A 26377-nucleotide genomic window follows, 5' to 3' on the forward strand; every position below is an offset into this window, starting at 1 on the left:
GTGGAATGTCTTAATGCATCAAGCGTTTATCTGCACAAAAACTGAAATTTGTACAAATCTTTATTACTCTTTATGGCTTTTGGTCATGAGGGCAGTTAGTGAGGTCAGGTACGAATGTTGGGTGATGAGTTCTGGATCACAAAACTCACTCTAGCTCATCCTAAACCTGCTCCACAAAACAATGCTGTGGGGTGAGAGTGTATCAACCCTCTAGCCAACAATTAGCGTGGAGCAAGTTGACCTGAAGCTCATGTACGACATCTTCAGAGCATCCATTTACATTTCATGCATGGATTTCTCTGTAGATTTTGGGTTTCATATATTACAATAGAAGTTTGGTGTGTGCAGTAAGGACACCTTAAAATCATAAGTATCAACAAACCTTTGGATATCTCTATTTGGTTTAGTCAGAAATAACCTCACTACAATTTTACTAAGTTTCAGTTAAGGTGCAATCCATCAGACACATTCACATAAAAGCCTGGGCATATTATTATCCCCACTATACAAGCTGTGTATATGAGAACAAACTTCTTTTGTCCAAAGCTTTTAGATAGGACATAAGTAGAGGGAGGGAATGTGCTGTGCTTTTTAAAAGTAGGCCTAGAGCACTGCAGGCCTCTCGTGACATCAGAACGGAGGGGAAAAAAAGAGGTCGCTGTTCTCACGCCTTCTGTCCACTCTTCCCACAATTCATGCCATAAAAGCACTGAGACTTTTCAATGCCAGCTGCAATAAGTCATTTATATATATATATATACTTTTTAATGATGAAAGTGAATATTTGGTGAATGGTTTTAAATCTTCCATGAAGTGCAACTCATCTGAAATGATTCAATGCAGTGCCCGAATGAACAGGTTATGCTTTCTAGAACATAGAACTGATCCACCACACTGAGGTAGCCATAATTAATATAGATTTAGTACAGAATCTTAGTAAAGGCACATGCAGTCCATGAGGAACACATTTAAATTTGCCATCTGTCCAGAGTTATTGGTCACTAATCACAGTGATCACAGTGGTCACTAGGGAATAAAAAGGATAAAAATGCTAATGGAATGGCACATTTGATATTTTATGCATTTTTCCTAATATTCTTTATTCAGCAAATATTTAGAAACTCTGTTAAAAAAAATAATAATAAGAGGAACATCCAAAAATAAACAAAAAATGTCATAAACAGTAGGAGGGTTGCCCCCCACCCACACACAAAAACATACATCTGTTTTAACAAGTGATTAAACCCTATGAGCTTTTGTGTCTTAAATGATAATGAAAACGCTATTATTTTTATTTAACGCAAATTATTTTCTCTTGTGAGTCAGAAAAATATCTCAGACAAAGAACTACAGCGGAATAAACATCTCAGCACACCGTGCACTTTAATTCTTGTGGGATTGCAGTGGAGAGAGTAAACCAGGGGCGGGGTTTGACCCTGTTAACCGTTTTTTCCCCACCCGCATTGTGGTAAAGCCCTCCTCTTCTGCATTCTTATTGGCTGTTGTCGTCCGTCAAACTGCTCTCCGATTGGCTGGTAGTGTCAGCGGTCTGTGCGTCAGTTTGAGGGTGAATATAACGTAGCACATGATAATACTAATTGAGCCATTAACATGGACGTCGTTAGACCTGTTTTATGGGGCTGTAGCCCCCTAAACGTTCTTCAGGTCTCCCAATTATATCTTTATCTCTAGATAGCCGTTGGCTGTCTGTCGGTATTGCTTTTTTTTGGCAGAATACGCACCCGTAGTGTTACCAACCGTCCCGTAATATAAAGAATCGTCCCGAATTTTGAAACTAAAGGGTGCGTTCCGTTTTGAACGCGTTTTGTTCAGTAATTTTGAGGCCACTGTTAAGGCGACTGACGTATACACGTAGCTCTCTCTCTCAGCTGGAGCGAGGAGCAGATTCTCCACGGCTCCTAAATAGAGAACGGGCTTTTCAATGGTTTTGACCTTTATTTAACTAATGAGCAGCCCGAGTTATCTGTCCATCATTCATTTCTGCAGCCAATGAAGTCCCAGTTACGCCTACAGGGGTTGTTTTACAGCTGCGCTGAGAGCAGTGGGTAAGTGCTAAAACACTGGGAACTACAGCTCTGCTTTTAGATAGAAATAATGGTAGCACGTTGTCCTGGAGAAACTACATTTCGTGCTCCCTCAGCACATTATAGATTCTTTCACTTCAGATCTTATTGTAGTTAATGATCAATTTAAAATAATACAGTTAAACTGGTAATACAGTATTTGCAAAATACATGGGCAGATTCTGCTTTGCCATTGTTCAAAAAAAGCTACTGACAGGCACTGACAGTCCTGATGGCAGTTGGCTTAATAAATGTCTGACAACAAAATGTTTTATCTGATTGACTACAGTCGAAAAGGATTTACAAGTCCATACTAGTACCCTGGCCTCTGTGTTCCTTATTCTGATTTCAGAAAGTTGGCAACCCTATGCAGGCAAGAAGGTGTAGTGCGTTCCCTGACAGTGAACGTCATTTCAAGACAAAAATATAGGAAAAAACATTAATTGAATGCCTGTTACCATCTTTAATTAATCAGATTTAAAAGCCACTGATGCACTAGTTGAAATAGCATTATGCTAACAGAGGAAACCTGATTATTGATGAATGTAAAGTAAGCCTGCTGAAAAAGCCAATTAAAATGTTCATGCATTAAACGCTGCATTATTAGGGCAGACTGAATTAATGTTAATGTTCTTTCCTGACATTATGGCTGTGTATTTTAGATACTTGTATACAATGAATTAATAGTGGTTCACAGATCAGTTTTATTTTTCTACCTGTAGATGAATATTCAGAATGTTTAATCTTGTAAAGGCAGCAGCTACTTGTGGCTTTGCTTAATCTGTACCTTATCAAAGAAACTTGCTGCAGTTACCACATTAGTTAAAAGCTTAGCCCCCTAATCATTCATTTCTAATGATGGCCCTAGACAATAATACACATTAATAATGATTGTGTTTGTTATGTTTAGCCTCTGTAGTATTTTGTTTGTTGAAGATGCCACATTCACACATTTCGGTGTATATATTTAGTTTAACATACTGGGGGAAAATGTGCATGGTGTGATAATTTTGTCATTGTACAATGTACAACAAAATGTGTCCTCCACATTTAACCCATCTAGAGCTGGATGATATAGACAAAATTTAAATTACAATATATGTATTTTATTTCGGTCAATACGATATACAGGGGTTAGACAATGAAACTGAAACACCTGTCATTGTAGTGTGGGAGGTTTCATGGCTAAATTGGACCAGCTTGGTGGCCAATATTAATTAATTGCACATTGCACCAGTAAGAGCATGTGCATCCAATGGTTCAAAGATTGTATCTTGAAGGCGGTGCCGTGTATCAGGACGACAATGCACCAATACACACAGCAAGACTGGTGAAAGATTGGTTTGATGAACATGAAAGTGAAGTTGAACATCTCCCATGGCCTGTACAGTCACCAGATCTAAATATTATTGAGCCACTTTGGGGTGTTTTGGACGAGCGAGTCAGGAAACGTTTTCCTCCACCAGCATCACGTAGTGACCTGGCCACTATCCTGCAAGAAGAATGGCTTAAAATCCCTCTGACCACTGTGCAGGACTTGTGTATGTCATTCCCAAGACGAACTGACGCTGTATTGGCTGCAAAAGGAGGCCCTACACCATACTAATAAATTACTGTGGTCTAAAACCAGGTGTTTCACTTTCATTGTCAAACCCCTGTAATTCCAATATTGATATGAACAAAAAAAAGAGGTTTGGCTTAATGACTTGCCTGGTGAAATTAATGTTAAAATAAATAAATAAGCCACAGAAAAACTGCCAAGAACTGAAAGAAACCTGACATCACCATCAAACAAAAGTTTGGTTTTGCCTGTGTAGATTGACAGGCAGCCGTGCCTGGTGCCTGGGGAGCAGCTGTGGGTTCAGTGCCTTGCTTAAGGGAACCTCAGCAATGGACAATTGCTTTATTTTATTTTACTTTTTGCTTGTTGTGATTTGACCTCTGCCCTCACTGGTATTTATTGTATTGTATTTTATGTTTACAGATATTAAATTTATTTATATATTTTTTTTATAGTTTATTTTTATTTTTTATTTTGAGGAAGGTTGTTGTGTTTCACTGTGTACACTGTATACGGTTGAAATGACAATAAAGCCCCTTTACTTGTTGTTTTTCCCAGTATACTGATGTCAGCCAATAAACAGCAGCTGTGCATTAATATGTGATGAATGTTTCATGTAGAGAATGAGGTCTCTTTAAATTCCATTTAGAAAAATCCACAGGACAATGTCTTTTTGACCAGCGGAGGAGTAGTGTACATGGCTCTGGGCTGTACTGGCCAGTCCTGGCGCTGGAGGGCGGGGCTTGTCTGTTAACGGGTGGGTTAAGAAATGAACGTTAGAACTCCCAATGCCTTGATGCCGTTAATCCTATGCAGACTTTCGAGTGCTGTCGGAATCATTCATTGCTTTAAAGCGCTTCTCATAGTAAAACAGGCCACGAACGACGGCGTTTAACGGGTCGCTGTCACGCCAGAAAACGTTAACGTCATTTTCTACAGACAGCTAACCCTCCGCGGATGTTTTATGTTATTGTGGTGTGTTTTGAGGCTGACGGAGTCAATGCGGTCACGATGTGTAATCGTTTCTGATTCAGAATTCTTTTCGTTGTTATAGAGCGACCCGAACTCACTCTGAGAAAGGAGGTAAACGGTGTATTGACGTACTTTTCTCTTCCGACATTTTAAAGGGGACGGTTTTTGGGAATACCTATCTCCGTTTTGGACCTTCGAGGTGAGTTATAGACGTTTGCTGCTGAAAACTTCTAATTTTCACTGAGTCCGAGCTCGGCTCGCGACGAATCTTTCATTTGAACCGATTCTGTTTTATAAATCGTTGCGAACCGATTCACCGCTGCAGCTGAATCGAACCTTCGTGGTGTCCACCTTTACCTTTGTATTACCTCTGTATTAACCTGGCTTTAGACTACATTCCATGCAAATACTATTATATGCACAATTGGGACATCCTGGTCAAACGCCTTATCTATGTAAATATAAGGTAACAGGATTTGTACGTGAAAGAATTTTAAATATAGCACTTTCTCGAGTTTAAGACATTCAAAATGGAAATCTAACATTTTTTACACTATACAGATACACTTCTTATAAAACAGTCCTTATAGCTTCCCTAGGAATGGGCCACTGCTGTAGGAGGAGTAGGCAGATGTTTGACGTAAAAAAAATAATTAAAAAAAATACACATTTTTTTTCTTTTTTGCAATTTGGGGTATATGGCCTGGAACAAAAATACATAGTACATTTTGAAATTTTAGCAAGGGATGCATACTACCTTTATGGACCAAAATATATTTTGTCATTTTTGGAGAAGAAAACAGGACAAAACTGTCCAGTCAAAACAACACTGTCAACACTTTTGTAATCCTAAAGCGTCTATAATAGAGTAGCAGCACTCAGGAAACATGGGTTCATTTACTTGATTAATGCTAACTGAAATGTCATTTGACACTGAGATATATATGGAACACATTTATATGAATGGGTCCATACAAATGTCCCTGATTTATATTAAGTGTTTGATGAAGTATGTAATATTGTTATTAGTTTTCACACATCATACCTCATACAGACGCCATGGGTTGAGGTATGATGTGTGAAAAATAAGAACAAAATCTTTTTATTTGTGACATCAAAAAACCCAGTGCAGAGAGTCAGATGCAGGAACAAAAACTGTTTAAAACTTGGAAATGTTTGTATTAAAATGAATTACGACTGCTCTTGTGTCATAAAGCCAACCCAAATTCTCAATATCAGTATGAGTTTCACTTGCTAGATTGTTAAAGTTTAATATGATAGTATAGTTTCGGAATATACAATAACAAACGAGTGTGTTACAATTTTAAACTCAGGTGGGTAAAAAAGAAAAAATATTGTCCTCCAGTAATTCAGCTCATGTTAAGCTAAAGAAAGTGTGCTAGTGTTTTAATAAAGGTTAAAAAGCAGCACTTGCTGTAGCAGCCTGCAGATCTGCAGCCCACACTTCCTGGTGCTGTAGCCATGGCGATGTTCCAGAGTGTGATTTTAACAGTAATATACTGCGACACTGCGGCAACAAGTTTTACACTGGCTCTGACCCCAAGCCCGCAGTGTTTACGGCTGCTGTATCCATTCCAACTCTGCGCCACACCAGCTCGCCTCACCAATAAATCCTCTGCCTTAACAAAGCTGGATGCCTAATTAGTGAAATCAGATGCTGTGGTGCATGGCTGGAGCTAATAGCTTTATGCAGTTCTCTGACCCTCTGTGGAGTGAGTTTTTTCAGGCCCAGAATAAGCCTGATGTTGCCTGATCTTTCATCAGCTTTTAGTCTTGATTTGCTTTATCACTTATGCCCTGCAATTGCTTCATCATTTCCACATAAAAAATATCAATATTAAAATATTACCAAAATAGATGAGTGAATTTTTGCTGTAATTTACCTGTGTACACATTTCAATCAAGTGCATAATAAATTCATTTAATTACATAATTATGGAGATACATAAAGTGTTCAATTAATCAGTACTGAGAGTTTCGTTTGATTCTCAAGAGAAATGACAATACAACCTTTAAATTATTATTATTTTTTTATATATGTTTTTGACAGTCGCAAAAGTTTAATTCAGAATTACAACTTTAAATGAATACTTAAGCTGTAATTTGGGGGGAAATAGCACTGCAGATGTGGCCTAACACCAGGTAAAATTTGGTATTTTTGCTCCTGGCCTCCCCCTGCAGTTGTAGAGTTTCATTTATTTTTACCGCACTGAGACGAAATGATGGCATATATCGGTTACATCAAGATGCTAAACTCAACTTTTAAATTTGGAGTAAATATCAGACCACAGTCTAAAGGCATTTTCAGGACGAGTCACATTTTTACAGACGAAAATAACGCATGTCAAGATTTGGATACAAACACACTTATATTAACAGGGTCTTTCACATTGAAACTGACAGACTGCAACACTGTGTCATATTTTGAAATTTGAACCTGCTCTATATTCTGTGTTTTATAGATGTGTTAAAATCAGACTGACCAAACAGAGCACAGTTCTCAGGGTTGCAGACTAAACAAATGAGCAGGAATATGGCAGCTGAACAGCTTGTCCTATTCATAGCAGATTTTAGTAACACAAAAGTCAACATCAACATTCTGACTATTAAAATGCATCAGTTAAAGAAAATATAATCCTTTTAATGAGAGGAGCAACAAGCAGAAGCATTGACCTTCAGGAACACTACTGAACTCCCTGTGTTGTTCTGTAGACTGGGGGAATTCAGTGTGTGTTGTTTAGTTCCAGTGTTTAAAGTAAAATGGTAAATTAGTTATCACTCCTACTCAATAAATCAATTTTTCTTCTTCATACAGCATCTTCCCACGACTTCAGAATGTTGAGACAATCATCTTCGGACTCTCTGTTCCATTATGTTAAAAATGGCATACATTTTTTGTGCAAAAAAAAAAAGGACTTAAGACATCACTGAGATTGGTCCACATGGTCTCTCAGTTCTTGTGTAGGTGAAGTCCTTCAAAGTTTGCTTACAACAGCTGACAGTTAATTTAGTGATATTATTCAAATGACTCTAATGTACCATATTATTTGGTTTATTGCATTTGTAAAATCCTTAAAACTTGCAGGCAGTTCAAAGTGTATGCTAAAGCTTTGTAACATAGATTTTGGATTTGGATTAAGATTATATTGTTTGGAGGTGGCAGCATGGCACTACAATTAGAGCTACTACTGAACACTTCCAGGGTCATGGGGTCCTGGGTTTGACCTTTGCCTCAGTCATTGTCCATGAAGCGTTTGTTGTGTTCTCTTTGCGTCTTTGGATTTCCACAGATGCTTTGATGTATTTGCTATTTGATATTACCCATAGTTGTGAGTGTGTGTGATGACCTGTGATGCTCTAGTGCCCTGTTCACCATGCGCCTAATGATTCCAGATGAGCTCTGGATACACTGCAGCCTTGATCAGGATGAAGCAGTTTTAGAAGATGAGTGAACGAATGAGTTAATCTTTATTGTTTGCCACAGTATTTCAACAATATTAATTGTCTATATAAAATTAATTGTCTAGTATCTAATAAAAAATCACCATATTGTCCAAAATGTTACTGCTATCTTATTAGTTGGAAAAAAGAGTAGCTGTTTTTTGCCTTTTTTTACAATCAAGTGCCTCTCCTACCTGCCATGGATTAAACCTGAGTTAATTACCCTGAAATCTCCTAGGGCAACGCAAAAAATACATGACCAACAGTCCTAACGTTTCTGTAGTGGAAGCGATGCTATTTGTCCTCTAATCTCAGCCAGAAGATTAACAAATCAAACTCTGAAGCATTTCATGCAGTAGTCAAGTATAAACAGTACTTGTAAACTGTGATGTTCCAGACAAGAACCTCCTGCAGTTTTCCAAGCTGATGCCACTGAGAAATTCATATTAAACAGATGTGATCTTGTGGCAGATGTGCAAGTCATTAAAGTGACTGCTTTATATAGATTCCACAGTAATAACGTAAGTAATTGGCTTAATAGTAGCAATTTTTTTTTGGTTAAAGAGTATGAGTATGTAGACCCTAAATTATATAATTTGAGTTATATTCAGACTCATCCGTGATGGTTTGGTACTATTTGTACCAATGTGCCCCCCCACCATTATTAAGTAATACCATGCCCAAATTCATGATGACATACCAAGTTTTTTACCTAGTATTTCATCAAAGTGGGTGGTGTTTTCCTCAATGGTACAATGGTAGACGCCCACTAGGAGTGGGAGAAAGATCTGAAGCGGTGGTAGAGAAGGAGCAAGAAGTGGGGCATACGATGTGCTGTACTTTCTCAGCTTGGTTCCCTGGGCCTCACTCAGCTGTCTATGTTTAGCATAAAGCTTATAAGCATGATGGCTAATATCAAGTGTCTTGCCTCCAAGTCCCTGTGTCACAGTTCCCATCCTGTCCATACACGTACTTTTACTCCACCCACAAAATTTTTCAAACACTCAGAGAGATCTTAAGGCTTTTCGTACTAATTATTTGAGTAGCTTGAGCAGATTCCTTGTAATTAGTGACTTTTGCTCCTATTGCTTTCACAAAAATTACATGCACAAATTATGCAAAAGTTCTGCACAATACAGATATTCTGGCAGGAAAAAAGAAATTTAGTTGTTTCCCTCCACTACACTTTTGCGAATAAACTTCAGATGAGGTAGCCTCTCATGATTCAAACAAGCGAGAAGAAGTGCTGTAGGTTTGACCAGCCAAAATGTCATTGTTTATTTGAAAAACCCTTTTCCATCTCTCTTTTTCACATTTTGATATTACAATTCTTCCATCTCATACAGGCATAAAATTCTTTATGCCATATTTGGGTGTTTTTACCATATTTGGTTGGCTTTTTCCATTTACATTTTCAAAATTCACAAAACCCAAAATGTAAAACCCTCTACCGGACATGCTGTAGCGGCTGCACATGATCTAGAGGAGTTTAAGTGCTCAACATTGGGTGGTGGAGCAGAAGGACTATTATCTCTGGAGAGACCTACTATTTATGTGGCTGAAAGCAATCAGATCCTCAGAGAAGTGTTCCAAAATTTCTTCCCAGACACATTGAAGCTGTTAATGCATCAAAGTGCGAACAAACTCCCTAGTGACACACTTGATTTCAAAAGACATTTTGGAGGAACAGGTGTCCAGAAACAGGTGTTTGACTCCGTAATCTAGATCACATTCACAAAATGACAGATGTACAATAGTCATATGGTGGAACCCATTAAAATAGTTTTGACAAGATTAGCTGCGATGGTGGGGCCTAATAACCCAGATGCTTCTCCTCTTCTTTCTTTCCAAGAATGGAGTCTATAGCACAGCTTAATGATCAAGCCAGTTGCCAAGAGTAACACTCTAGGATTAACCTACAATCTACTTTAGGATGGAGTGTCTTCAAACACAGATTAACATCTTCCCCTAAATAATGCTTTCGAAGTATAACATTACGTGTTCTTACTTTGATGAGTAGTGTGGACAGTAAGTGGACCCAATGATCCTGCCAAGGCTACAGTACAGAAATGCCTGTCGTTGGTTTGCAGATGCTCTCTCAGATAGTAACTGCACAAATGTGCACACTGTAAATATTCCAAAAAGTGTACATGCTTCTTTTTTTTTTTTTTTTTTTACTTATTTGAAAGCAAAACACATGTCAAGGATCTTGGGCTCGGGATGTTGGATTCAACAGTGGATTTGGTAGGTAGCTTTGTGACCTACCTGAACTATGGAAATACTTCATCCTATACATCCTATATAGGCTATGACTAATAATAGCCTGGTAACAAGCTCACACTCACAAATCTTTCCCACACCGTCATACCATGTACCACAGAAGAAAAAAACACCATGAGTTCTTCAGCCCTTAGCAAATATTCACAAAATTTGATACAGTTTGATAAGGTTTGTAAAATTAGCAACAGTCGCTAGGGGCTTTAGATTCTACACTGGGATTCAACATCTACTATTACTCTGGTGGCCTTGGGCAAAGTTTAGTTTCTCTAGTGGCGCTCTACAAACATTTTACATAAACTACTACTCTAGCTGCAGCTGAATAAAAGATAGCAAGAGTTAGGCAACAGAAACTTGGCTAAATGGTAACAAGCTTTGGACAAAGATTCAAAGGAATTGGGAGTTGCTCAAATTCAGGATTTTTCAGTTCTTCAGTTACTGCTCTTTTGTCTTATTGCTACATCGGTAAATGCAATGTTCTGAAAAGAAACAAGTTGGAATTCTTAATTCACCTATAGAAAGTAAGGGTTTCTCAAAAGTATCCTTTCTTTCTCAAAAGATTTTCTGATCCCACCTGTAGAACAAGAAGCTCTTGTGTTTAATTTTTTTACTTTTTATTTTATTTTGCATGTTATGTACTATTTTTATATAACGTCAGTAAACACAGAAAGATATTTTATTGTAAAATGAAGCTGCTCTGTATTTTTATCGATATATTAACAGTGCACTGTTATATCCTACATCCACTTTTTCAATATCAATCAATCAATAACCTCAAACCTTCTTTAATCAGAGTTTTCAAAGGGTTTTTGCATATACACAAACCAGCCAACCACTGTTTTTAAATGACCGCAAACAGCTGAAACCATTTAAGGTAGGAAATCGAATATTCCAAGCTTTGGCTTATGTGATATCAGTGCTGCCACAGAACCTGAAGAGCCATTGAAGTACAGGGTGAAAGTAGGCAGAAAATGTATGCAGAGCAACAGGTGGACTGCAATCTGTAATTGGAGAACTAGTGGAGCTGAGAAAAGGGACATTGACTTTAGAAACAAGGAGTTTGTCCTGAAATTATTCAATATATATTGAATATAATTTGGCATATTTTTAAGACTTACATACATTTTTATATACTTGAAAAGGATTGAGAGAGCGCACAGTGGGTTTATACCACTAAATACTTTATTTGTTTACTAATATAGCTACTGTTGCTACCAAGAGCCACTTCACGTTATACAAAATAGAATATGACTCTTACATCTTTCATATTATGCCACTAGCTTCCATCCCATTTTACCAGTGACAGTCTGGTTACTGCTTAAGTAAGACACCTGTCTCAACACTTGGCAATACTGCAATATGATATTATTATTGCGAGTAATATCATTATATTAAGCTCCATTCACTTCCTTTGAGAAGAGCTGTAGTAGTGTTTGTGACTGAGCTCTAGTCACACAGCTTTAGTACAGGACCTCTGTAATTTTTTCATGGTTTAATTATCAAAGTAGTGTTACAAAATCAAGAATAGAAATGTAGATCACTGCTGCAAAGAAGAACAGATGCATTAGTGCTGGGTGATATAACTGCAAATCTATATCATGATTAATTGAACATTTTAACTCAATTGTGAATTAAATATTATTTTGTTTTTGTTGTTTCACCTCATAATTCATGGATAAGGCTTGTACTGTAAATATACTCAAGAATTAAAGCTGGGTTGTTGTTTTTTTTCTAATGTTGCTGGGAGCCTGTATGATCCATGCACTGTTCATATTTGGTGATGTGACTGTGCTTCAAGTATTGAAACAGACTAATTTTATTAACTTTGATTGCTAAAAATAGTTTGTGTTTACACTCGACTACGTTATGTTCAGTTTCATCTTCACTAAAGTCAAAACATGTACAAACGATGGTGTTTAGGTTCTCTTCCATCTTGCTTCCATGCGGCAGATTGGATGGGGCAGAATCACGTGAATACATGCCATGGGAATTTGGTTTTAATTTGGTTTTTAATTTGGATGGTACTTAAAGACATAGACATTGTAACAGAATAAAAAATAAACAAAAACAAAGACAAATAGATTTAAATGATACAGGCAAGAATACACAGATTAGAAGATCTGAATGTTGATTTTGATTCATTTTGGAATTAACTGCCCAGCACTACTCTTTATTGATACACTCGTTTTATTTAGGATCTCTGTGCCATGTAATTTTTCTGTTTCTGTAAAATGTATAATGAGTGAAAAGCATTTCATAATTTAAATCCCAAACAGCAGGAGTCAAAGGAGCATACTTTGGTGAGGCGGAGGAGGGTGTTAGCAGGATTGGTGCTTCAGCCTTTGGAGGGGCTGGCATGATATTATATCTTGGCTGTGTCCCTAATCCTTCTTAACATTGAAAGTGAACTCAGAGTTAAAGGGGTGTGTGGTGCAGTAGACTTAGCCTCACTTTCATTAAAGAGCTGAAGCAGCAAAAAACGTCTGGCCGCTCAGCAAATGTTTTATGGCCTATTGATCCCAGGGGTCTGAGCAAAGATAAGGAAAGCTGCAAAGTATCTAAAATGATTTAACATAACAGGACAAAGGAAACATAAAGGACATCAATTTTATTTAGAACATGTCTGCATTTAGTGTCTACAGGTGTAAAAAGCTATCAGCAGTTGCTCTGTACTGTAACTGTATCTGGGTTAGCGTCTCACTTCATTTAGCTAAAGAGTTGCTCTAGTCTGAAGTGGCTTTCCATTTAACAACCATTGATTTTCTTTTCCTTCACCCCCTCCCTGTCTCTGTCAATCATGATAGGTCATTCTTTGCAGCCAATGTCCCGTCTTGCCGCTCTGAAACGTCCCTATGGATGAGTTGCTGATTGACCTATGCTGACCCTATCAGGAAAGCCGTAGAGAGAAATGGATTTGTCCCGATCTTCATCTTCCTTCTGCTTTTCCAATTGCATGTCGATGCCAGGGTTTTCCCCCAGACAAAGACTACGCAGTACACCCATCACTCAATCTGCTGGATTTGCAAAGCTGCAATATGTCACGACGTGTGGCTAGACACAATGTGCTATTTTAAATCTACATCGGGCTAGGACACTTGCATTTTGAGGTGCTTTTTTCCATCCCAATGGTGTGCGGTCAAATTATAATTTTTCCTCCAAAAACTGTTCCTTGCTGTAGCTGTTTTGCCAAATTGGGACTGCCCCCAGAGCATCGTGGGATTGCTATCTCTGTCAGGCACAGGGACTGCCGGGTACAGATGTTGCCCAAAACATACAAGGCCACAATTCTGAAATAAGTGACTCCTCCTGACCTCTGGAGAGGGGCAGACACGTGCCCCATGGCATGGGTCAAGCTGTTCAGGAAACCAGGACCTGGTGGTGCAGGCACAGGGGCACCTGGTGGGCCCGGACTTGGGAAGTCTTACCAACCAGGCAGCATGCTCTCTTTGGCCCTCACAAAAGGCCTGCTCAATGAGCCTGGCCAGAACAGCTGCTTCCTCAACAGCGCGGTGCAGGTGAGTGCTGGGTAAAGGCCAATTAAGAAAGTTTAACAGGTAATTACTATGCACCAAATATTTTATTTTTTTGTATTAACATTACTTTGGGCTGTGCTTGTCTTTGCTAACAGACTAACTAAAAATATAGCTCTACATGTTTGCAACAAGCCAAATGTGTTAAAACAAGCAATGACTTGTAGTTCCATTCGCCAGAACAAAAAATTAGAAACATATAATAACTAGTTAACTAGTTGAATTTACATTTTTTTGAAGGCATTAAGCCATTTAGGTTCATACATTGGGCTATACTAAATTAACTGGAAAATTTGCTTCATTTCACAAACCAAATTTTTCATAAAATCACAGATTTTTTTTTATGAAAAACTGCCACATTTCATGTCAGTCACTAATTAACCCCCATAAATTGCAAGGTATATTAACTACAATGCATTCCATAGTCTACCTTCATGGTAGAATGTAAGCTTAGAACTTCCAGCAAGGGTTCTGGGCTTCATGCTCTGTGTCAGCCTTCTCTACATCCACAGGATGGATTAGCATCGACAGGCAGCACCATGCTAGTTTTGCAAAATGCAGGAGTTTTTATTTAAACAACGTCCAAAAAACATAACATTGGCAATGTTGTGTCTGTGTTTTGTGCAAGGTGTTTGTAGATTGGTAACTCCAACCTACAATTTTTGTCAAATCCAGGAATGATAATGCTCAGTGAATTTATGTCCATTGTCCAAGGAAGAATTTGTGCAGGGTTAAAAATCTGCAGTGATTTTAAGATTTCATCTGCTAGTTAATTAAATATACTTTGCATGATGTTCTCATTTGAGTTATCTCCACAACAACTCTTTGATCTTATGCCTAAGACCAGAAAATACTGATTTACACTTAACTCTGTGTAATCAGAGAGGATTTTGTAAGACACTTGAATGCTACATGAATGAAAAATGTCAGATCACTAAGCACAATCCTCCAGTACCAACTAAAAAAAATACGTTAATGATTTTTCCATTGATTAACACAACTGAATATAATACATACTGAAAGCTGAGTTACTGCCTTTTTCTGAGCATTTTTTCTGATCATGAGAGATGAATTAGCATTGACTTCCAAAGAGCTTACTTATTAAATCCTGCTACAGGATTATGTGGGTAATGCGTAGTTCTACCTTACTGTTCAATTGTCACAGGTTCTTTGGCAACTGGACATCTTCAGGAGGAGTCTGAGGCAGCTGTCTGCCCACTTCTGCCTCGGAGATGCCTGCATCTTCTGTGCTTTAAAGGTCAGTATGTACACCAACAGCTAATGACCTGTCACTGATATGGTCTCATGGTAGCTTTAAATGCTATGCGCATAATAAAGATGGTGCGTTTTTTGCTAATTAAAGCTAAATCTTTTGAAAAAATACTTTATTTTAACATGATAGTTTAGAGAAATCTGCACCCAGTTTCCTTCTTCCTATGACTGTTTGGTGTATTAAATTTGCTTCTTTAGTTTTGCAACAACAAGGCTAATGTAGATAACATTGCAATGGAAGCCTGTAGTGTTATTTCCTTCATTATGTCCTTTAATTCTTCACAAAAATCTACCTATGTTCCTCTTCTATGTCTGAACAATAAACTATATTTTCAAGCATAGTCTGCTAATTTTCTGTGCTACTCATTGTTTTGGCCCCATACCATTAGTTCCTTTGTAAATTTCAGCAAATGTCTTCCTCACTTGCTGTTAACGGAACATACTTTTATAAAACAATGTATATTTTTTTAAATAATGTATATTTTTATATCCAGTTTAGACTGAATGCACAGTAACTGGTTGTAAACTGTAACTATTTCAGCATTTCAGTATTTATATATTTAGTTTGGACCGAATTTGATATGAAAGATTTTTCTTCTTCACTGCCTCTTTCTTTTTCTCTCTGTGTCACTGCAGAGTATCTTCAGTCAGTTCCAGCAGAGTCGTGAGCGGGCGTTGCCATCGGACACCCTGCGGCATGCGCTGGCCGAGACCTTTAAGGATGAGCAGCGTTTCCAGCTGGGCCTCATGGACGACGCCGCTGAATGCTTTGTATGTCTTTTTTATTTGTCTAAGTTTACAGGCTAAAGAGAGAAATGCTGTACTTTTTTGAAATATTATGTGATTAGACATGGCACAGATCCAATACTAGCAAAAAAAATGCTGGATCAGTTAACTGGAGATAACAGAATCTGATCTTGTACCAAATCTATCCTGAAATAGCTTATACCCACAGATAGCTGTTTATTTCTTATTGTGCAGTTGTAGATTGTTTAAATAAGAATTCAAACATGCACATAATTTCTACTATTCTGCTTCATAAACGCAGTCCATGCCAAAATTATGTAAACAGAAACACAACAAAACATATTATTCAAGAAACTTAGACATGATATCAAGTAAATTCAGTTTGTTCACATTTGGGTAGTTTAATAACAGAATAATAATGCGCAGGTTAGGTCATATTACTATGAATAATCCATGGCCATTAAAAAATTAACTGCAGTCCTGAGAGCACTTGGGAAAACAATGGCTTCATTTAGTGAAAAAGCAGTTTTTTATTCACCTCTTGTCATCACCTCATGTTATCACTACATGGAGATTTTAAACTAGAACTAAACTTTAAGAGCTTGAGTATATTGTATACACTTCACTTGTCTCAAACAATAATTGTCTTTTTCCTACACTTCAAAGTAATTTTTGATGAATATCAATTCCCTATCAACAAAATACATTATATACAGTAAGGCAAAACTACATTTAATTTATTTCATTTCCATGTGTTTGGAATTGTTTGGAAAAAGGGGACACACGTGTATATCAATATGTATTTTCATATCCTGAGAGCTGAATTTATAATGCATTTTGACCATTTTGACTGGAAAGAAAGTTATGTCTGAATATGGTACATTACAAATATTACCAAAGTAACAAAACTCTGCTAAAGTAGTATTTTGTCTTTAAGTGGAAATAATGTGTGCATTGAATTGAGTCAGCTGAGTGCACCACTTCAGTCCATGAATTTGAATATGTTATTGACTTTCTCTGATGTATCAATAACAGCTTTACCATCATATTTAAAAGTCAGTGGAAGCACAATCTCAAATTCCACATCCTTGTACACTTACTTTGTTGCAGATTTATATGATGGGATTTGTGTAGAACATGCACAGCATATTATTAGATTTAACAGCATATTAAATAAATATAGCCTTTCTTTTTTGATGTAAGTAGTCAGCCTTAGCCACGAACTCTCTCTATCTTGTAGCTTTAAATAGATTTTGGTTTAAAGTGGTATTTTTTTTTTGTTCTGACCTCTTTATATAATGACAAGATAGGTAAGCTAATAATACCAACAACGATAAAGCAGTAATCATGCTGCTCAGAATAGCTACAATAAAGCTATTGTAATTATACTTAGAAGAAAGATCCTTCAACACACTTGTCTGGACTTCTTTTTTTCTGGATGACAGGAGAACATCCTGGAGAGGATCCACCTGCACTTGGTGTCCGACTCAGCCGCTGAAATTTGCACTTCAAAGTCTTGCATTACGCACCAGAAGTTTGCCATGACTCTCTATGAACAGGTACTGTGCTGTAGCATATTTTTTCATATATGGGTCAATAAGTATATGCATGATATGTCATTTGGTAATCGTTATCTTAGTATTGATCTTTATGGAAGACTATAAAGTCAAATGAGCCCCTTGATCAATCCATAAGTGGCAGTGTCTAGAAGCACTGACCCTTAACATTTTATGTGTGTATGCGGTGTGCTTATGACCACAAAATTCCACATGGAATAATCTACTACCAGTGGTCATACAGATAGCGATCACTTTTTGCTATGAACATCCTACTAATGTATTGGTTCTAACTAACATATTGAGATAATGCTAAGAATATTATTAGTGCTTTTCCATCAAAAGCACTCTGGTTCTTGAACCAGTTCCATTCCTGATTTTTGGAGCCTTGGGGCTCTCCATTGAACCTTCACATGTTTTCACAAGTTTAGATGTGAATCAAGGATATATTATCAGCAGGGGTGTTGCTGAGCATCGCTGTGGCTGAATTCAGTGCTAGCTCCAGGGCTGTAGATAACAGGGTCATCATTTATTCTTTGTTTACAGCAGGGTCAAATCACATTGATTGTTACAGTCAGCTGGTTTTATTGTTATTACTGACTCTAATCAAAGTAAACAATAATTCTCTATAAGAATAAATCTTAACTTCTGTAACATCTGTTACCTTGTTGTTTTAAGATGTACTCATAACAGTGACACAGAGTTTATAGCAAATCACTGAGCATTTTGCTGCACAAAATTCTTATAAACGTTGCAAAATGCAGTGTGATCCTCAGCACTGAGCTTATTGTCTCTCTGCAGTTTGTGTGCCGGAGTTGCGGAGCTTCATCAGACCCCCTCCCCTTTACAGAGCTTGTCCACTACGTCTCCACCACGGCGCTCTGGTGAGCTATCATCCCCCTTAACATTCGCCATTTCAACCTCTTTGGAATGCTCATAAAACATGACATTTACTGCAGAAACTTCAGCATAATATGCCAAATCCAAACAAACCTACCGAAGCGTTTCCCTCATGTTTTGACATCAAGGACGATACTATATTAATACTGAAACAGGACCGTTAAAGACATAGTTGGACCAAAAATAAAATGTACATAGTTTTTGGTAAAACTTTAACTCCTAAACAAGTCTTTCTTGACAACTGACAAGAAGCTACATAAACATCTCTAAAGGGTTTTTCCAGTAAGTTTCAATGGTCATGAGTGCTGCTTCATGCTTTTTTAACCTAAAAAATGTTATGATAACTGATGCTGATTGCTCCCAGAGGAAGATTATATTGCTCAAAAGGTTGCTTATTGGTGGCTCCAGAGACTTAAAGTTAATGGAAATTGTTCAGAAGCATTAGCCTAACAGGATATATTGTTCACAGTCATCTCCTCCTCCTTGTTTTCTAGGAGGATAAGAAATCTCTATTTTTTCTTCTTTATAGGATTTAATTACTTGATTTTTTTAAAGTCCTATTTGGACAGGATTAGTTTTACAAGAGGAGCTGGGGTAATGGCATTTTACCACAGGATGTCAGTAATGTTTATGGTGAATTCACACTGGATAAAAATCTTGGTGAATATAATCGAGATGAGAGTGACTACACAATATATGCACAACAATGTCATACAGTGGATCAGACACAGCAGAGCTACTGGAGTTTTAAATGTTCTAGGAATTTTCACTAATGTTCTAAGGAAAGCCCTTCCACGAAATATATTCATCCCTCAATGTCCTTATATTCTACTCCTTCAAAATAGATGGTGGATGAGAAGATGGCAAAAATATGTTACTAATCCTTCACACAGTAATTATAACTATAATTGTTATACTAGTTGTCTAATTTTTTCCCCACTGTGTGATCCTTTAGTCATTTAGTGGATTTGAGTGTGGCATGTCATTTTAGCCATTGAGCTTATCCTCGTATAGAATTGTATATTACATCACCCAATGCCTCCAGTGCCTCCATTCTCCTTTACCCCCACATGTCAGTTTGGGCGGGATTAATATAACTTGGGTTTATTTTTACTGCTCATTTTACACCAGGAAAAATGTTCAGAAATCTTTACTGAAACAGGAGCACATGCTCCTGAAGAATGATTGAAAGGTGGGATTTAAAAAACTGATATACTCTGGTAATAATTACATTAACACACACATGGGTGAAACTAATCCCGTCCGAATAGGGCTAAAGTGAAGATTTAATTACACTTTTGATTATGCACATTAGTTAGGTATATGCTTTCGTTAGCAACAGTCACCTCTAAAATCGTGCTAAAACTTGAAAAGCAAAAATGTTTGCTACATTTGGACCAGGTGGAAATTCTTTGCAAAACTTTTTCTGAAAACATCCTTTGAAGCAAATTATCTTACTGGAATTTTTATGTGTTTTTAGTCAACAGGTGGAGCGTGTGCTGGAAAGGACGGACAGGCTGAGGTCTGATATGTTTGGAGAACTGCTGCAGGCAGCAAACACCATTGGAGACCTCCGTAACTGCCCGGTACATCAACTTCTCTAAGTCTGCTTCTCGTATTATTTACTTGTCAACAAAAAGCTGTTTGCACTTGACATTTAAACATTGTCTAGCCACTGAAACGATTTCTGATTTGGGCAGATGTTTTAAGCAGTTGGGCTTGTCCACCTTCTACTTGTAAAGTTAAAATTCCACAACTATCAGAAATTCTTACATTCAAGAAAATGAGCAAAGAACAACTAGGCAAGCCTAGATTTGCCGGAACGCCATTAGACATATAGCCATTGTCAGAGGTGTTTCTGGCATTTCAAAAACAGGAAAGCCCAAAATACATACCCTTGTCATTGGAAGGTCTGGAGAAGCTTTGGCGCGTCATCAATAAATATCAATGTCTTTGTTTACATGTGATTATTATGTGATTGTGTTGTGCTGAAAATATGAGGGCAGGAATAATAAATGCAGAAATGAAAAAAGGAGCACAAAATTTTGTTTATAATATATAACACTGGCATCAGTGTTTTTCTTGTTCATTTTATTAAAAAATAAATACTAGACAATCTACCACCAAAGAACAAAGAAGACCAAGAACATTTTTTTGATTTTAAGAATTACGATGACTTATTTATTCAATGTAGCAGGTTAAAGCATGTGAAGTTTAATGAGGCTGTGCGCATCTATGTGTAGTTTTAAAAATACACTAATGCCACAAAATGTCTCCCTACCACTTCCCTTTACAATATTTCAGACAAAGCCACACTCACATGAAATAATGCAGCAGTCTTCCTCTCTCTGTGAGATATAACGTGTGTAAATATTGCAGAGTTCTGAGCTGTCCTGCTGAGCTGGGGCCCATGTTTCGGAGCGTGTTTCTGTTTTATTTCCTATAATTTTGCCACAGTTTGCGCTGAAGAACCTACTGTCCTTTGGTTCCAGCTGGGAACTAATTTTTCTGGTTTACAAACCAGTTTATGTCGGTGGCCAAACGGTTCCAAATTTAGTTCATGAACTGGAATGTGAAATATGGCTGAATTAACAACAGACGGTGTAGTAGTGCCATTTTAATATTTCTCTGTCAGTTAGTCAGTCAGTCAGTTAGTCAATCAGTAAGCGAAAATGCCTCTTTTAGGCTTATCCAGTAGGTGGTCCAACAACAACACTATTAATAAGAATTGAATTATTTTAAATAATTTTTTCTTTAATTAAATCTATAGAAAATCCTTTAAACAGTGTTGTAGTTTGTGGAAATGGTTTAGAAAACAGGTAAATCCAATGCATTCAACCATTTTCAACCCCTGTTTAGTGTTGACCAGTAATTATTTTGACCATTAGAAAAATGATTTGCATTAGATAAATGTAAGAGCTTTTGGCTGTACTAAAATTAAATTTGATTTTAGTACTGGGACAGCATTTTGACACTGCAGGTTCTGTGACTTTTGCATGTCTTGGAAGTTTGGAGTTTGTTGGGTTCTCTCAGTGTCTTCGCTGGTTTCCTCCCACAATCTAAAAATACATGTTAGTAGATGAATTGGCCATGCAAAGTGTCCATTGGTGTGAGTGTACGGTGCCGTGTGATGGGCTAGTGCCCTATACCGGGTGTGTTCCTTGGTGTGTTTCCGACTTGCACCCATTGATTCTGAACAGGATGAAGCAAATACAGAAGAATTACAAATGAGGGATTTTCGAATGTCTCTAATGATTTGTTGGTGGATGTTGGTGAATGCGCATTTCATTATCAATTAATTTGTGTGTTAGCATCTATATTCACACAAATAAATATTTATTTGTAAAATATTAGATATCAATATTTGCCTATAATTAATATATGAATAAACATGGTGGAATTAAACTATGCAAATTTGTCCTTATATAGAATCACAGCAATATCATTTGTGTTCTGTTCCTGAATAGAGTCAGATGTTGTAGATCAGGGGTGCCCACACTTTTTGGCTTGAGATCTACTTGGAGTTTTTTTGGAGTTAATTATTCTCATGTGGGAAAAGTCTGATTCATTTTACTAAAAAAAGAGACATGATCAAACAAAATGCAACATACTACCATCTGGTCAATCAATCTTGATGAATTGGGTACCCCTGCATTACATAAATATGATCACCAGCATTAATTGTTTAATAAAATATAAACATTAATACACTAAGGTATAAACATCATTATATATATATATATATAAAATAGAGAGAGAGAGGGAGGGAGAGCAACATAGTATTTTGTTTGTGGCGACATGCCCCAGTATATGCAAATAACAAAAGAAAAGTAAATGACTCATCTCAATTAATTCTGTTTTGTTCACATCATTTAATGCCTCTTACTCATTAGACAGATAAATGGCATCTAACCACCAAAGCTGTAAGACTGTAGTATGTGCTTAAGACCCAATGGTGGTTTATATCTGCTGATTCAGCCTCAAGCCTGTCTTCAGCTCAGTGCCAACAATGACATAACAACAGGTCATGTGACGGTCTATATTTACTGTAGCTCTCTAGGGGATGACACGTGTTTCAGAGGATATGCCTCGGACATCCGAGCACATGTTTCTGTATCTCTCTCAAGCATCACCGGTTTCACTTACTACTGCCTTTCTGTTGTACAATTACTGTGTATATTTACTATATACTGTGTATAGCATGTGTTGAGAGAGAGAGGGAGAGAAAACGAGACAACATGGAATGTGAACTTTTAATGGTCAATTAGTCTTTCTCTGCAGTTTCAGTGTCCAGTTATTCTCAAAATTGTCCACTGCGGCAAAGCAAGGCCTGCTGCAGAAGCAGCCAGTGGTGTGTAGTAGTTATAAATAGCGTACTTTGCTTAGACACTCTTGCCCTTTCGTCTCCATTGGCAACTGCACTAGACTCTGCCTTGTTGCTGCATCTTTTCTATATGGACGCTAAACCGGCTTGCCTTTCAGAGACTGGAGATTTGTAGAAACTAGTACTGCTTTCAAGTGCAAGTTGGGTGGTAGCTTTCTCCGCAACCCCATGCTGCTGATGAACTTTTCAACCATGTTGCAACTTGGTCCGTTCTTGCCGCATCAAAATCTTTGACGTCCGACATCAGGGGGTGTTCATGTGGTACCTTCTAATGGGAAACTCAATAAGACGGACCACTTGAAAGCAGCATATTTCTAGTAATTCTAGTTTTCTAGCTTTAGGGCATGATGAAGCACTACATAAACGCTTATATTTATACCTGCTGAGCTAGCTTAACACCAATAGTGTCGTGTGTTGTGATCTAGTGTTTTGATCATGTAAAATTTTGCTATCAAGTAATTTGTAACCTCACAATGATTAAACTATATTGTCATAGCGAAATGTTATATAAGTAGATGTTGTGTAATGTGGTAGCATAACTGCTAGCTAGATAGAAGTGTTTAATAAAATTTTACTTCAGGTATATTACATGATTTTATAATATGATGTTGATATAATATGAGTCTATGATAAGAGTTAACTACAGCAGCTTCCCTGGTTTGATTAGATAACAATAATTGTAATGTATCATACAATTTTTCTTTCTGTTTCTTTCTTTTCTTCTTCTTTTGTGAACCTTAGGCCTGAAAAAAATAAATGTTTTTCATTTTCTATTTAGAGTACACCTTTTAATTGTATTAGTTTTTGACCTTAACTGACCTTATTTGACCTTTGGCTGGTAGCTGCTTGTTAACAAGAAACATTTTTTTGAGATTAAAGTCAATTTTTCAAAATGTACAGCGACAAATTTGGCTGCCCTGCTCCTTATAGTGACATGTTTCATTCAGAGCCAGTTGGGGATTTTGACAAAACACAAATAAGTCATAGGTGTTATTAAACACCTATTCTTTTCTTTCATTAGTTTCACCCAGTGTAAATTGGATATCTGATCATACCTTTTTCTTTCTGGTCTTTAGAGTAACTGTGGGCAGAGTATTAAGATTCGCCGTGTTCTGATGAACTGCCCTGAGATCGTCACCATCGGTTTTGTGTGGGATGCAGAACAGTCTGACCTGACAGAAGATGTCATCCGCTCACTTGGGCCACACCTCAACCTCTCAGGGGTATGTCTGCAAGCAGCACATATTATCCTCCCTTTTTTCCAGAGTTCTCTCTTAATAAAACATTTATTTGTGGGTTGGTAGGAGTTCCATATCCACAAATGAATGTGCTAATGCTTTAAAAAAAATGTATTTTCTTCTTAGTATGTCACCTTTAAAGGTTTAGCTGGAAGGTAAGTCAAATGTTATTAGCACTATTTGATCCAAACCTGTATCTTTAAAAGAGTTACTTATCAGAATAAGGAAAATGGTCATTTATGGCATTTAGATACAATGTAATGGGCAGCTGGGGTTTTCAAATTATGAAGTAAAAAGATTTGTTCCAGCAGAGTTGTCATATACGTTTAGTATCTTATGATCTTCATTAGATTTGTAGATGGCCAGACATTCCTTAAAGGGTTAATTATGTTTGGGTCAAGGGGAATAATATGTTTATATTATATATAAATTTAGATGTTCTGTTTTGTTTTTTTTTTTAACTCACTGATTTATTTCTTAATGGACAGTGTTGACGTTAATGTTAACAGTCTGTCCAAGACAAGTGAAGATAAGTGTTTCTCCCATTGTTAGCACTGGCTGGAGTTGGATAAGTACAAAACCTTACATAGCAGATCAGTTATCCGAATGTGATATATAGCCTTGCAAGTCGACTTTATAAAAATTATAAAATCATTTTGACACACTCACCTAATTGACCTCTGTGCTGTAGTCAACAGCCTGTAGCCAAGCTAGCATATATATATTTTTTCAGGTCACCACATCAAAACAGCTCATACTATATGTCCTCTGGTCAGATAATAGACCTTGGCACATTCATGACACAGCCTTGCACAACATGACATTTCCTCCCTGCTAAAGGCAGTTCTTATTCTGTGCTTGACACACTGTAATGTTTGAGCTCGAGGCAGCTTAGCCTTAGACTTGTAGGAGGAGAGTTCCTGTAGGATGCCTGCATGGATATCTTTTATAACATGGATATATTTTATTTCAGCCTTTCTGCACATCATGTGTGTAAATGACTATTTTAAGGTTGTTTACAAGATTTAGCCATGCAGTTTCAAGGCATAATGTGACATCTTGTGTTACGGAAATGTTTAAGCAGTTAGCGTTATACTAGCATGCCACTTAAGCAGCTAGATTTATGTTAATGTGGCACTTGTCTAACCAGTGTTGCACACTGCATAACACATAAGTTGCTAGTGAGGATAACGTTTGTCTTTCGTGTTATTTTCTTAAAGATTTTTCAATGTTTTTTAATTTTTTTTAAATTCTGACTAAGGTACGCATAGCCATGTTCACGTTCACTAAAATTTTTTGTTCTCTCAAAAGCCCTTTCCAGATGGGATTATATTTCTATTGGGTCCTGGGGTAATTGTCTATTTTTTGGGGGTCCTCTGTAGTTTTATTTTCGCCTGAATCTTCCATGTCTGTGTTTTTCTTCAGTGCCCTTGAAGAAAATTACAGGCTTAACTATATACCTACTTAAAATAACTCTACAGTCATTTGATCGTTATAATCCTATCACTGCATTTTGACAGGCAGATCTTGTCTCATGTTCGACGAAGTATGAATTTGGAACGTATTTAGCCTCTGAGCACACATTTCCTTAGATAAACCCAGAACATATTTTTAGAGATGTAAAATAATACAAAAATGGAAGAGTTACTGCATTGGTTACTTGTTGTAGGTGTTAAAAGTTCTTTGTACCTCACCTAGGAGTGCGATTTCAGAAGAAAGAACAAAAAGTTAAATGAAGAAAAGGAGATCATGCAAGCTGATAAAAGGACAAGACAATGGCAGAAATTTGGGGTCTAGAAACTCCCATGACCTCTAGTTTTTCATTGCTGTCCAGATGCAAGAGTTCTATCTTGCATGTAAAATTTTATCTACAGATGTCCCACTGAAACACTGAAAAATTATATGAGGCTAAAAGCAGGTAGTCTTCCCTGTGTAACATATAATAATGCCATGATACTCAAGACTACTCAAGACACAATGTTCCCATTAGAATGTCCAGTCCTTTCAAAAAAAAAACTTTTTTTTTTTAGGTTGATAAAATGAAAGTCTCATATTAGGGCCTCATATCCGCATCTTCCCTCAGACCATCTTCTTTTCTCTGCTCCTCCAGCTCTTCTATAGAGTCACTGATGAAAATGCCAAAAAAAGAGACCTTCACCTGGTGGGCATGATCTGCTACTCCAGCCGCCATTACCTAGCCTTCGCCTATCACAGCAAGTCTTCCAAATGGGTCTTCTTTGATGATGCCACAGTAAAAGAGGTCATTACTAAAATCATATCGCACTATCTAGGAACTCAGTATTAATTTGTAGTGGATCATCCAAGGTTTGCAATTCAGCATTGAGATTAATATAACTAAGAGTAAATGCACCAAATAATGTTGTATAAAATATA

At 37.2% G+C, this 26377-nt stretch overlaps 1 protein-coding gene across 3 annotated transcripts in view; it reads left to right on the top strand.

Annotated features, from left to right (window-relative positions):
- The first annotated feature begins 1701 nt into the window (after positions 1–1701).
- The window catches only part of usp53b (ubiquitin specific peptidase 53b), a 45578-nt gene continuing 20902 nt past the window's right edge, over positions 1702–26377 (top strand). For 2 of the 3 annotated variants that reach the window (XM_066661514.1, XM_066661516.1), the window contains exons 1-9: positions 4452–4816; positions 13161–13871; positions 15052–15144; positions 15795–15929; positions 17351–17464; positions 18263–18345; positions 19842–19947; positions 23822–23968; positions 26094–26243. In XM_066661514.1, the coding sequence (XP_066517611.1) occupies positions 13695–13871; positions 15052–15144; positions 15795–15929; positions 17351–17464; positions 18263–18345; positions 19842–19947; positions 23822–23968; positions 26094–26243 (1005 nt within the window). In that variant the 5' untranslated portion in view covers positions 4452–4816; positions 13161–13694. Of the gene's footprint in view, positions 2067–4451; positions 4817–13160; positions 13872–15051; positions 15145–15794; positions 15930–17350; positions 17465–18262; positions 18346–19841; positions 19948–23821; positions 23969–26093; positions 26244–26377 lie in introns of those variants that run through there. The other variant, XM_066661515.1, reaches the window with a different exon arrangement.

The sequence above is a fragment of the Hoplias malabaricus genome, chromosome 2 (genome assembly GCF_029633855.1).
Source record: "Hoplias malabaricus isolate fHopMal1 chromosome 2, fHopMal1.hap1, whole genome shotgun sequence".
In the NCBI taxonomy this organism is placed as follows: Eukaryota; Metazoa; Chordata; class Actinopteri; order Characiformes; family Erythrinidae; genus Hoplias; species Hoplias malabaricus.